General features: G+C 41.6%; 1 protein-coding gene across 2 annotated transcripts in view; it reads left to right on the top strand.

The window, feature by feature from the left end:
• RNGTT (RNA guanylyltransferase and 5'-phosphatase) overlaps positions 1–14,769 on the top strand; it is a 414,630-nt gene that overhangs the window by 33,765 nt on the left and 366,096 nt on the right. For both annotated transcript variants that reach the window (XM_045010976.1, XM_045010975.1), the window contains exon 5: positions 4,262–4,337. In XM_045010976.1, the coding sequence (XP_044866911.1) occupies positions 4,262–4,337 (76 nt within the window). The remainder of the gene's footprint in view (positions 1–4,261; positions 4,338–14,769) is intronic.

Here is a 14,769-nt window from a genome sequence, read left to right as displayed (position 1 = left end):
CTGCCCTGAGTGGAAGGGCTGCTTTATTTACTCCAGCCATTGGGTCTCGCTGCCCTGCCTGTAAAAGGCTACATTATTGACTCCAGCCAGTTGGCCACGCTACCCTGTGGAGAAGGGTGACATTATTGACTCCAGTCACTAGGCAGTACTACCACATTTTATAGTAAGGGTCCTCAGCAAAGGACCTACCCGGCTGCAGTATCGTCTCTGCCCTTTTGACCACACATGACCTGACACCCTGTGACGGGGTGTACCTACCCCGCGGCAAGTTCATTTTGCATTTTTATCAAATTTTGAATGATTGGTTTAGAATATGTGGTTCTCAGCCTAAGGATCATTCCCCTCCCTCTCTTTAGATAAATGGGAGGGAGGGTTTCAAACTTTTCTGTTGTAATGTGGACTCATGATAGGGAAAAGGTTGAGAACCACTGGATTGGAGGCAAATTCGACTAATATTCAAAATTAACTCTTGAAATTGCGTGAACACTTATTTCTGTGGAATAGAATGTTTTTGTTTTTTCTCAGTCTTCTTTACATGTTCAATGGGAATTTTAAATAACATTTTCTTAAATCATATATGGAATTTGTTCTCACATGTTACTTATCAATTGGAATAAGTTGACGTAGCCATCAATAGCATCTCAATGCAATTAATTATTTTTCTGGGTCAGCAGTTTACATGGCGTACAGATAGCATTATGAAGAGCTTGAAATAGAAAACTCATTTTTCTAGTATTTTAACTTTAAATATCATTTGCAGTGTTGGGCCATTAACTTCTGACAGTTGGTTGTAGGGAATACAGATTACACTATACCTTTCATTTCTGCTGTGTGAACCAAGACATGAAATTGGAGTTATTTGTTAAGATGGCGTTTGTTTTCATCTCCTTAGCTTAGTTATTCTGGTCTGAGATATCTTCTTCCTCGTAAGAGATTTAATTAGCAGTGTCCTTGATGTCTTCTGTTGTAATTTCACCTTTAAAAAGATGAAAGGGTAAAAGAAAGAGGTTCCTTCTCTAAAATTCTAGACAGATGGTGTCCTTCTCTAAAATTCTAGACAGATCACTGTTCTAGAAATGGACAGAGGAATGAATGCCTGTATACTGAGGTAGTCATGTTTGAGGAGGGAAGTTCAAATATCTTTTGTTTCTATTCACTAGTCTATTAAGAAGCAGTGCAAAATATACTGTATGAGAAGAATGAAACATCAAAGTAGTCAAATGTGTTTAGTTGGGGAAGACGAAGAGAGCTATTCTAATCACAGCAAAAAAGAAAGGATATGAATGAGACAAACGCATAATTCTTCAATGTAAATTTTTACATGAGAAACATGAAGTAGTTTCAAATGTCAGAAAGAGGAAACCAATAAAGCTCTGGTCAGGGCAGTTCTACTCCTGTTGGATTGGGCAGTAAATGATTGGCATAGGACTCCCATCATAGTTGAATAAGTTTCATCACATGAGGGTGGTAAGATTGATAATATCAGAGGGGTAGCCGTGTTAGTCTGGTTCTGTAAAAGCAGCAAAGAATCCTGTGGCACTTTATAGACTAACAGACGTTTTGCAGCATGAGCTTTCGTGGGTGAATACCCACTTCATCGGATGCAAGAGTGGAAATTTCCAGGGGCAGGTAAATATAAGCAAGCAAGAAGCAAGCTAGAGATAACGAGGTTAGATCAATCAGGGAGGATGAGGCCCTGTTCTAGCAGATTGATTATGAGGTTTAATCTGGTCTTCAGAAAAGAAGCAAAAGTTCTGTCCTTCCTATATGATCAGGTAATGTTTAATTTTTCAAATATAAAGTAGATAGAAAAATCTGCCATTTCTGAACTTAACTTCTAATAGTAATAGAAATCAGAGACAGAAAAGACCCATTAGGTCAACTCCTTCAAATGCATACTTGTTTCCGACTCTAGATTCTTGAGTTTAGTTTGGTGTACTTGAGCAATGGGCCTGCACTGCTTCCCTTGGAAGACGATTTCATGCTGCCAGCATACTTTGCTGGTCATCACATGATTCAAACGTATGTTGCTGATCCGAAACTTTTCCTAACACACTCATATTTCTTTACTCAGTTCCATTCCATTCTTAGGATTACTGTCTTTTCCTCCTTCTTTGTGTTAATTTTTAAGTAAACTATGGTTGAGTGTTTAGGTGTAAAAATCAAATTTTGAGAATTCACAATATTCTATGTAAGTGTCTTGAAGCCTGGGAATCAGGTCTTTCTAAGGAAACACCAGAGAAACTGGGAGATGGGAGGTTGTATGTACATAGAAAAGTACAGGAACAGTGATGGCTGGGAAAGCTGCATGACCTCAAATCCCAACACCTTGCTTTCATTGCCAACATGCTTCTTCTATTGCCATATGGATGAAAAAAATCATAAGGACTTTGACTTATTGATGCCAGTAGTCACTGCATGCCCCATTGCAACAAACTGAGTGTAAGTCAAGAAAATTTAACTTTCAGCCTCAATAGATCAGGAATACAAAGTGCTGTTTCAATGGCAAGCTGTGTGAAACTTCCTAGCTAAATTAGATAAAGATGGATTGGAAACTTGATTGTTTGGAACACAATGTTGCAAGTCTGGAGTAATCCTGCTACCACCCAGGAAATAAAGTGTAAAGACCTTGCCTTAGTAGGCTGCTCTGGAGAGAGAAAAATGTGATTACAAGAACTGAAATCCATTATGGTCTGAAGCAAGTTGTGAGATAAGCAAGGGTTAGTAAAACAGACAGGAAGAAAGCCTCACTTGTATCTGTCTGTTAATTATTGGGACATTTCTGTTTTTCAGAGAACACATTCTCAATATCCTTAATTTCCTATGTATGAAGAAAATGTATCTTTCAATTAGGTTGAGGAAGAAAGGTCTCTGACCTGGTTTGATACGTGTCTGTAATGAGGGGATCGGCTCAAGTTATTCCCCTTTTCTGACCATTAGTAACAATTTTGCTTTTGGTGTGGAGGGAGGAGGTTAAGTACACACTTGAAAACTGTGTATATTTTTTAATCCCATATTTTGGAATTTACCATTCACTTTGCTTGTATTATAGAAGAAAAAAACAACTGATCATAATCTGATCATATAGACCCCAAAGAAAAACTTTACTGATACTTTAACGTCTCTGAATATGGTTGAGAAATATGGAAATTGATCTAAATACTATTAACTTGGATGAGTTTTTTCTGCTTTACTGGAACATGCAGAATAAAAATAACCAGAATAATTGGCATGGGACTAATAAATTAATGTTGTGATCCTGTCACTTTAATAAATAAAAAAAGATGCAAAACAAATTTTGAGCAAGATATTAAAGTCCTCTTTCTTGACAGAACTATTATAACAGCAAGAGATGGTCTTTCCTTCCAATTTGATTTATCTAAACCACTAGATGGAGCTGGTAACATAGGAAAAAGGGAAAATTAGAAGCAATTGCTTTTTTGCTCTCCCTCCTCCCTGAGAAATATTCAATAAACTAAAGGCTGAAAAAACAATTTATTAAATTTAAACATTGGTTTCTGTTTAAACTGAAAAGACAAGTAGTTCAAAGTGATGGTCTTTATTGAATGGATTTGTTTTTTTAGGGATTTCTTTCAAAATTAAAATTAAATAACCACTAACATGTTAATAGCCATTTTGAAATAGAACTGAGAGGATCTATGGATGTAATTTTTAAGTTTAAAGCAGGGTAACTTTGACATGATTTTTATGCTTAACAGTATGATATGATTCTAACCCCAAATTATTTCTTTAAATTCACAATCACTGCATTGATTACACTGTCTTTTATAAAAGCAGCCAGGAGTCCTGTGGCACCTTATAGACTGTTAGTCTATGAGGTGCCACAGGACTCTTGGCTGCTTTTACAGATCCAGACTAACACGGCTACCCCTCTGATACTGTCTTTTATGACTCCTACAAATGCTGATCAGAAAGCGATCAGGTACTTTCTGATATTAATCATATTTCAACACTAATAAAAAATAGTACTGCTAAGGTTTTGTATTGTGACAAATTGAAGATTCAGAAAATTACTGATAGGAATTAACACACAGAATTTAAATATCGTTCGGGCTTCATACATAGTCTCTAGAGGATCTGGATTTCCTCAGTTAGAATGGGGGCATCTCCTTAATGGTGGTAATTTAAATGGAATGAGCCAAAAATATCACTTGTTGGCATTGTTTGTAATAAAAACAGCTGCATGTTGTTCATTTTTAAAATGATTTGTCTCCATACATTGTGTTGTTTTGTTTTCCAGGTGTTCATTGTACACATGGGTTCAATCGAACTGGTTTTCTTATCTGTGCCTTTTTGGTTGAGAAGTTGGATTGGAGGTAATTTTGCAAATTTAATTAATTTTGGGTACGGGGAAGGGATATAATTGGTAGTGTTTTCTCAAATGTGTTTCACAATTGTCATTGCTCCATTGGCGGTCCGATTGTTCTAAGAGTTTTATCTTTAAATGAATATATTTTTTCACTGTTGATTCTAGGAATGATGATTTTTTTCCCCTTCATATCTGACACAGTGCACTAAGCATGTCTGTATTTTCAATAGATGATGGTAACTGCAAGGTCTTAGTTTTGAGCAGGTGACATACATTAACATTATTCTTGTCAAACTCTCTTGACAGTTGACTCTATTTCAGTTAAGCTTTCAGCTATGTTGTCAAGTCTGTAGACCAACAATTAGCCCTACCAGCTGTGTTTAAGTTTTCATGAGTATGGATATAGGTTGCTTTCTCTCTTTCCTCTGCAAAGTATTGAAATAGACTGATGTGTATGCTTTTGATTGATAGCATTATTTTAGATCTTTTGTTCTTGGCATATTCAAAAGAATGGCATTAGATAGTCAAAGTAGTAGGAAAGTGACATGTATGCATACATCTGAAAGGAAACCCAAAGCACCGCATTTGTTACAGGATTTTTCCAACAACTGTATTGGTGGTGTAACCTACCTTTTGAGAATTTTCCATAATCAGGATGCATATTTTGAAATAAGGGTGGGAGAAATGAACCCTTCCTGCCGTGCCCCCCCCCCCCTCCCCGCGCCCAGTGGCGTTCCACTTTAAATACCATTACTTCAGGAAAAATGTCTAAAAGTCTTGCCATGTTAGAAGTTGGCTTTTATTCAATGATATAATTTAAACTAGGGCCGTCAAGCGATTAAAAAGATTAATCACATGATTAAACAATACAGTGCTCAGTTTTTATTTATTTATTTTTTATTACAAGTATTTGCACAATAAAAACCAAAGAAATAGTATTTTCCAATTCACCTAATACAAGTACTGTAGTGCAGTCTGTTTATCATGAAAGTTGAACTTACAAATGTAGAATTATGTACAAAAAAAAAGTACTGTACTGCCATCTCTTTGTCGTGAAAGTGCATCTTACAAATATAGATTTTTTTGGTTACACACCTGCACTCAAAAACAAAACAATGTAAAACTTCAGAGCCTACAAGTGCACTCAGTCCTACTTCTTGTTCAGCCAATCATTCAGACAAACAAGTTTGTTTACATTTGCAGAAGATAATGCTGCCCGCTTCTTGTTTACAGTGTCACCTGAATGTGAGAATAGGCATTCTCATAGCACTGTTGTAGCTGGCATCACAAGATATTTACGTGCCAGATGCGCTAAGCAGTGCAGCCTGATGCATGTTCATTTTCATCCTCTGAGTCAGATGCCACCAGCAGAAGGTTGATTTTCTTTTTTGGTGGTTCGGGTTCTGTAGTTTCTGCATCAGACTGTTGCTCTTTTAAGACTTCTGAAAGCATGCTCTACACCTCGTCCCTCTCAGATTTCGGAAGGCACTTCAGATTTTTAAACTTTGGGTTGAGTGCTGTAGCTAACTTTAGAAAATCTCACACTGGCACTTCCTTTACGTTTTGTTAAATGTGCAGTGAACGTGTTCTTAAAATGAATAACGTGCTGGGTCATCATCCGAGTCTGCTATAACATGAAATATATGGCAGAATGTGGGTAAAACAGAACAGGGGATGTACAATTCTCCCCCAAGGAGTTCAGTCACAAATTTAATTAACACATTATTTTTTTTTAATGAGTGTCATCAGCATGGAAGCATATCCTCTGGAATGGTGGCCAAAGCATGAAGGGGCCTACGAATATTTAGCATATCTGGCACATAAAGATCTTGTGATGCCGGCTACAACAGTGCTATGAGAATGCTTATTCTCACATTCAGGTGACACTGTAAACAAGAAGCGGGCAGCATTATCTTCTGCAAATGTAAACAAACTTGTTTGTCTGAATGATTGGCTGAACAAGAAGTAGGACTGAGTGCACTTGTAGGCTCTGAAGTTTTACATTGTTTTGTTTTTGAGTGCAGGTGTGTAACAAAAAAAATCTATATTTGTAAGATGCACTTTCACGACAAAGATGGCAGTACAGTACTTGTATGAAGTGAAGTGAGAAATACAGTTTTTATCATTTTTACAGTGCAACTATTTGTAATAAAAATAGTGTACACTTTGATTTCAATTACAACACAGAATACTATATGAAAATGTAGAAAAACATCCAAAATATTTAATAAATTTAAATTGGTATTCTATTGTTTAACAGTGCGATTTAAACTGCGATTAATTGTGATTAATTTTTTTGAGTTAATTGCATGAGTTAACTGCAATTAATCAACAGCCCTAATTTAAACACAAGATTTTCTCCTATCCAGCTAGTCCTGATGCAAAGCCTGTGTCTCTAGAGTCTGGTCTACACTAAAAAGTGAGGTCGACCCAGCTATGTTGTAGTCATGAGTGTCATAGTTAAGCCGACTCACAGGTGTTGATGGAAGAGTTCTTCCGTTGACCTAGCTACAACCTCTCAGGGACGTGGATTATGTATACTGACAGGAGAACCCCTCCAGTTGGCATAGGTAGTATCTACACTGAAGTGCCGCAGCTATGTCGTTGTAGTATTTCAAGTTTAGACAAACCCTAGGATCTTGGCAATATCTCCCTTTCCGCTATTCTATTTGAAGAACCATTTCCAGCATTGGATGGAAAATGGATGGATCCATGCTGCTGCTTTGTTTGTTTGTTTGTTTGTTTGTTTATGACTGAGCATAAAGCTTATCTTGAGGCTGGGATATGGACAAGATGGCTGCCTTTGAGGGAAGAATCAATTTTTCCTGGTACAGTAGACGCGCAGTGAGAGAAGATGCATTATCATGGGGTCTTTGAGCACCAATGGGCCCAAGGAATCTAGAAGCTCAGCTGAACCTGGGAAGTGGATATAAAGCTGAACATCTTACTAATAGAGTGCTAGTGAGTCCTATGCCTGATAGGTTGGGTACTTTCAATTCCTCTAAATGCTTTAAAAAGTCAGCATGTAATAATTTGAACCACAGTAGGTCTTTATTTTGTTTTTTCCCCTGGAAACAAATAGACTTAACTCAGAATCTCTATTTGAAATAGTACCTCCTATTCAGCCTTACTTAATACTTTCTTGCTTCTGCATGAAAAGCCTTAAATTGATTGACCAAGCCTTGGTGGGTGGTTGTTTTTTTTTTTTTTGGTTGTTTTGTTTTGGCAAATAGTTAATAGTGTTAATTAAACTTGTTCATCTTGGTTAGCTTTTGTGAAACAGGACCAACTTTCTCAAACGTAGCAGATAAAATACAGCTACAAACAAAAAACAGCAACATTAAAATAATTGCCTTAAATTTACAATTACAGTAAGTGTGTGCACCATATTAAGAAAAATTGTTTGCTGCATTGTCATTTCAAGTAAAGCGGCATTGCTATTCACTGATGAAACAATGAGGTTTTCCCTGTTGAAAATCCATCCGTATTTACCTCTTAAGCACATGATGTAGGATAGCAGCAGACGCACTGTGAATGCTGAGATGTGTTATACAGCTAGTTTAAGGGAAGGTCATCCAGACTGACAGCCCTCGAGCTAGTCATTGGAAACCATACGTGAGGCTCTTTTTGCAACTCACTTTTCTCCAAGACAGTTTCATTTCTGGAGTATGTAAACTATCTTTCCTACCAGGCTGGTCTTCTGTACCTGAAATCTGAACTGTTATATCAGGTTTTGTTACTATCTATTCTTATTACTACGTATTTACAAGAGAATCAGCTGCTTGTAGTGCATCAAGGACAAACTTTTCTAGAGCAGTGGTTCCCAACTTTTCTAGAGCAGTGGTTCATGAAATGTTACAGTGGGTTCACGAAATGTTACAGGGGGCTCTCGGGGGGTGGGGGGGATCCCTAATGGTGGACAGAGCTGTCCATAGGGATCACGGGGCCAGCAGCCCAGAGCCTTGGGGACTTCCAAGAGCTAAGCAGATCAAAGCAAGCATATCTATCACACTGAAGAGATTTAAACTTCAAGACTCCTTATATGAAATAGAAAGGTAGGTGGATAATTTTTGCTGTTTTTAAAATTAAATAGGCTTCATAGTGTTTTTAAATTATTATGAAGAACAAGTTTAAGTTTTATTGCAACATGCATTGTTTGCCTGGACTGCTCAAGACCTGAATGCTTGTGTAGAAGGAACTCTTTGAGTTGGCTTCTTAAATACCTTCATGTTGTTTCATATCTGATACTCCTTGATGAAGCATAGGAGCCAGAGGCACCAGTACAGGGGGGTTGACGAGAGTCACATGCCGCCCCCACTTCGGCGTGCCCTCCATGGATCCCTTCCCCTTTTTTCCTGGCGGCCCCCACAGGCCCCCCCTTTTCTGGTGGTACCCCCCCAAACCACAGAGTGCGTGGGGCGCGCCACTGGTAGGAGCCTTGTCTTACAACAGGCTTAATCAAAAGGGAAACAAGCTACAAAAGTGAGATCTCGGAAGTGTGTTGCCATTTTCATAATATAATAAAAATACTGTAATGATAAATAATTAATAGTGTGTAATAAGCATATCATAAAAGCAAATTTTATATTCCCAATATCACTGCTTTTATAATTTATGCCGAGGTAAGGGAGAAAATCCCTGGAAATATTCATTTTTAGGAGGGGGTTCACTAGACTTGACATTTTAGTGAAAGGGGTTCACAGGTTGTTAAAGTTTGGGAACCACTGTTCTAGAGAATGATTGGTATTCTTAAGCATTTGGAATGTGGGCCCATCTCTCTTCCCTTTTCCCTCCTTCTCCCAAGTTGCCTCTTGTCTCTGGGGCATTAATTAAAGGATTTGTTAAGCAATTTAGAGACATTACCAAGATAATTCTAATTTGTCTTGTAAAAAGAACAAAATGAGTTTTGAGATCTTTTTCACATTCTTTTTCTCTCTAACTTAACTATCTAGGTTCTTCTCTTTTGCCCGTTGTGCCAGCTTCTGGCCACCATCCAGGCTTGCTATTCCAGATAATGATTTTTCCTCTTCTACTGAAGACAGAACTAGACTTACCAGCTCTAGGGAAGGGCTTGCTTCCACCTTTTCTGAGAAACCTCTAGTTTGTTCTGTCTTCTGGCAGCTTCAGAAGACACTTTTCAGACAACCTACCTTCCCAGACTGTGTAGCACAGAAAAACTTCTTAACCTCTTCCTTCTGAATCTAATTTTCCTCCTTTTATGTTTTCTCAGTGTTTTCTTTGTCTCTTTGCCTCATTAGGGTATTTATTCTCGGCCTGGTAGCGTTCTTTGCTCCACAGCCTGTAGCAGCTCCCTCTATCCCAGGCCAAGGTGTCAGAGAAGTCTGATAAAAAGGCTTAAATGAAGTAATGCCTTCATTGTTGAACTGGTCTTATTCTATGTAGGTTCTTATTCTGTGCTCATCACTATAGTATGAGTGCTTTCCATTAAGTAAGGTGAATAACATTGTTATGGCCTGTCTGGATTAGGAACTCTTCTTTATTTTGTGGACCTAGCCTCCAGTTCATCAAAGCAGTTAAGCATGTCTACATTTAAGATTGTGCTTAAGCTTTTTGCTGAACAGGAATGGACTGTTCTGTTGTGGCTCCAAAGAGGAACTACTAAAGGCTGGTTCTAAGGACTTGGGTGCTTCTTCCCAGAGAAATGGAAAAATCTATTTTGAGAAATGAGACATTCTTTAACCATTTATAAAAATTAATTCTGTTTGCTTATCAGTGTATTCAGCTTTTGTTCTGGACTCCTCCCCATTGACCCCCATAATTATGTTCATTTTCCCCCTCCCTTTTCTGTAATAGCTGTGAACATGTATCCGATAACTAGGAGTCCAAAAGGGAGCTATTAGCCACTGGAAGGGGCCAAAAAGTACCGTAAGCTTATCTATCCCTGAGAGTCCGTGAGAAAAACTTATATAATAATGCAGGCTCTTGCACAAGGACCAGCAGTTACCAAGATGCTCTTAACACCATGTTTCAAATGGTAATGGATTGAGTAAATCTTCAAGTGGTGTCCCTATGTGTGCTCCACTTGAACATGAGAATGGCCATTCTGGGTCAGACCTGTGGTCCATCTAGCCCAATGTTCTATCTTCAGATAGTGGCCAGGGCCAGATGTTTCGGAGGGAATGAACAAAACAGGACAATTGTTGAATGATCCATCCCCTGTCATCCAGTCCCAGCTTCTGGCAGTCAGAAGTTTAGGGACATCCTGAGCATGGGGTTGTGTCCCTTATCTTTGCTAATACCATTGATGGCCATATACTTCATGAATTTATCTAATTCTTTTTTTAACCTAGTTATACTTTTGGCCTTTAACATTGCTGGCAATAAGTTCCCCAGGTTGACCATGTGAAGAACTACTTCCTTATGTCTGTTTTCAAACCGCTGCCTATTCTTTCAAGATGTGCTTGCACCCAGGCACTCTTGATTAGAGATTTTTGTCAACAGTGTCCTCAGGTCATCTCCTGTGCCCTAGATATTCTCATACCCCAGTGCAACAGCATATTGGGGGGAGGGAGTAGACATGCCACCACTCTAGTTCCTTCTCAACTGCCTGCAGCTTAACACAGAACGTTGCCATCTCTGCTCTAGCTAGCCATGTGACTTGCTGCTTATTTCTTATTGTTTGTTTGATATCTTCTTAGTAATTTTCATTTACATTTTACCATTATTTAGCACAGCTTTGTGCTTTTGGCTGGGGGTCCACCTTCTCCTCCTCTTTCATTTACCTGATCTGGGTCTTGGATTTTTTCTTTTGGGCCTCAATCCATGGCCTCGAATAACAGGTTATGGCCAAGACCCTGGGCTTCAAACCCTGCCGGACCTGTCATATGTAGATCTTTTCCCTGCAGTGATGGACAATCTAACTGCCTCCGCTGCCTGGCAGAGACTCATTGTCCCCTCCATATGTTAGATCCTGAGCAGATGGAAGGGGGATAGATTAAAACTACTGTTGATGGAGTGCTCTTTGAGACCCATGAGGTCCAAGTCAATCCCTCCTTTCCCCTCTGTATATTGGATTTGGTTGCTTAGATTGCTCAAGCAACCATCACTGTTGCGGTGGTAAGCAAAGACGCCGGGGGTCCTTTAGAACCATACAAATCCTCAAAAAAGAAAAGACCCCATTCTCCAGAATGGGATAAAAGAAGGGGAACGTCGCCCTTTTCATCTGGTTCTCAGGAAACCTCATTTCAGGACATGGGTACTGGTGGGGCTCCCATTCCCTCTGGTACTGAGACTCCAGCACTGGCTAAGAAGACTATGCTGTGTACCAAGAAGTCCAACTGGTAAACAACCTAGAGCAGCCCAGTTGGCATCAGATTCAGTGTGTCTAAAGCACAAGAACTCTAAAGCAGGCATGGGCAAACTTTTTGGGCCAAGGGCCACATCTGGGTGGGGAAATTGTATGCAGGGCCGGGGTTGGGGTGCGGGAGGGAGTGCGGGGTGTGGCAGGGGGTGCAGTGTGCAGGAAGGGACTCAGCGCAAGGGATTGGGGCAGAAGAAGGGTGCTGGGTGTATGAGGGGGCTCAGGGAAGAGGGTGTGGGGTGCGGAAGGGGGCTCAGGGCAGAGGGTTGGGGTGCAGGAGGGGTGTGGGATATATGAGGGGGCTCAGGGCAGGGAGTTGGGGTGCAGGATGGGTGCGAGGTGCAGGCAGGGGGCTTAGGGCAGGAAGTTGGGGGGTGGGGTGCAAGAGGGGTTCGGGCTCCAGCCCAGCGTCGCTTACCTAAAGTGGCTCCGGGGTGGCAGTGGCGTATACCGGGGCCAGGGCAGGCTCCCTGCATGCCTGCCCTGGCCCCATGCTGTGCCACTCCAGGAAGCGCTGTGGCCCCTGGGGGAGGGCGGAGGGCTCTGCATGCGCTGCCCTTGCTGCACCTCCAGGTACCTCCGCCAAAGCTCCCATTGGCCGCGATTCCCTGTTCCCGTCCAATGGGAGCTGTGGGGGGCGGTGCCTGGAGGCAAGGCAACGCACGGAGCCCTCTGCCCCCCCCCGCCTGGGGGCCACAGGGAAGTGGTGCTGTCCGCTTCTGAGAGCGGCGTGGGGCCTGCGGTGCCACGGGGGGGCAATCTCACGGGCCGGATCCAAAGCCCTGAGAGGTCGGATCCGGCCCGTGGGCCATAGTTTATCCACTCCTGCTCTAAAGCCAAGCTGAAATCATTGTCAGTACCATCTTCTGTAGCCACCTGAGAAGGGTGCATAGATTGCAGTTTGGTACTATCTCCTGTATCATCTAACATATTGACTCCTGAGGGCCCTCTATCCAGAGTCCTCTGTACTGTTCAGGTTCCTATTCCACGAGGACTGGAGGATCCTGGAAGAACCTGAGTTACTGTTGCTGAGGGGTATTGAGAGAGACTCTCCACTGGTACCGACTTACCTGCTGGAGTCTACCCTACTCTCTGTTTTTTCCATATACAGCAGTGAACTGTCCCACATTAAACTCTTCCAGAGTCCTGAGAGGAATATCCAGCTGCTATTCACATGTCCTCCAGTACTGTCACCCATACCAACCAAATCTCGACATTCAGTACGAAAGCAGTTATCAGACCCTCTCTGACCTCCAGTACTGACTGCCCCTCTGATGGATGTGGTTGTTGACACTTCATCTGATTCTGAGATGCCCATATGTCTCCTCAAGGCAAAATTGCTCATTAATACTGCCCTTTTCGCTCCAGCGTGTGCAGTGTGGCAAACTGTAGCTATCATACCTCTTACATGTAAGCGGGCTGTCAAAAATACTATCTCCCAACCAGAAGCTGAGTGTTTATTTTCTCCCACTTTTCACCCAACTCCCTGGTTGTTGAGGCAGTTAATGAATCGCAATATCGAGTCCTGCTCAACATCAGCTGGCGAGCTGAAACAGCTGGACCTTCTGGGCCTCAAAAGCTACTTCCCAGCTGCTTTGCAGTTCATAATAGCTGGTTATCAAGCCCTGATGGCAAAGCACGATTTTTACATATTATTTAAAGTTTTCCTTTTTTTATAGAACACCTGCCACAGAGGGAAAATTTCAAGCCCTCATAAAGGAAGTAAGACAATCACAAAACTCTCTCTTCGGGCCTTGCTCAATGCTGCCAATGCAGCCTCACGTTCCATCTCCATAGCAATAGTCGTGCACTGAGCTTCTTGGCTGCAGCCCTCTTGCCTCCCCTGGGAGGTACAAAACACAGTCAAGGAGCTCTCCTTCGAGGGACACAAGTTGTTCAATGGTGCCACAGATGGGTCCCTTCATTCTTTTAAAAACTCCCAGACAAGGATCTCTGGGCATCCTATATACCTGTGACAAAGAAAATACATTAGATTGCAGATGGCTCAATGCTCTTGTCCAGTTCATTACTAGCCCATGAGATTGGCTGAACCTCCCAGGTGGGAGCCCAGATTCACTAACAAAGGGCCATCCTTTCCAGTGCCTTTCCAGTCAGTGACATCCTCAAATGACCATTTTGCCCCATTGGTTGAAGGCTGCGAACAATCTCCCTCTCTCGATCCTACACTGCAGCAATCCCCTCTCTACCTTTATGAGGATTGTGTCTCATTTCTACCTTCTTGGGGAGTTCATCACCATGGACAGATGGATCCTGGATGTGATTTCTACAGGCTATCCCGTCTAGTCCAGCCACCCCACCGCCACTCTCCTCCCTATCCCTCTTCAGAGGCCGTTCTCATGAGGGTCTCTTGAGACAGTAGATGCAATCTTTTGTAACCCTAATGGTGGTAAAGCCTGTTCCACTGGACTTCATTGGGAAAGTGTTCTTTCCTGGTACTTCCCCGGTCCTCAAGAAAAAAAAACTGGTGGGGTGGGTCAGGTGGACATTGTTGCTAGACCTCAGGACTTTGAACACCTTCATCCACTCTCAACTGTTCAGAATGGTAATCATAGCAGCAATAATTCCTTCCCTGGATCTGGGTGATTGATTTGTCTTCCTCAGTCTTCAGGTCGCTTATTTTCATATAGCCATGTACCCTATCCACAGATGTTTCCTATGTTTTGTGGCTGGCAGGGACCACTACCAATATTGCTTCTTACCCTTTGGCCTCTCAACTGCCCCAAGGGTCTTTACCAAAGTCGTCTTGGCCATCGCAACCCATTTCCAGCAGATGGGAATAATCTTTCCATACCTGGACAATGGCTCCTGAAAGGTCGCTCATTTCTCAAGGTATAGACAGCAACCAGGAAGTCTCTATCCCTGTTCTGCTCCCTGGGCTGCTGCCTCAATTCAGAAAAGTCTACACTCACACCTGCACAACACGTAGACTTCAGTAGGGCCACTCTGGACTCTACCACTGCCAGAACATACTTGACCATAACAGGTTTGCCACAATGTCTAGATTCATTTCAACAATACAACAGAGCTTGCAAACCACAGCAAGGGCTTGCCTGCAACTCCTGGGCCACATGGATGCTGGTATGTTTGTGACACCTTT

Source organism: Mauremys mutica, chromosome 3 (assembly GCF_020497125.1).
Source record: "Mauremys mutica isolate MM-2020 ecotype Southern chromosome 3, ASM2049712v1, whole genome shotgun sequence".
Taxonomy (NCBI): Eukaryota; Metazoa; Chordata; order Testudines; family Geoemydidae; genus Mauremys; species Mauremys mutica.
The sequence above is the reverse complement of the archived record's forward strand: the minus strand, read 5'-3'. Positions and strand labels throughout refer to the sequence as shown.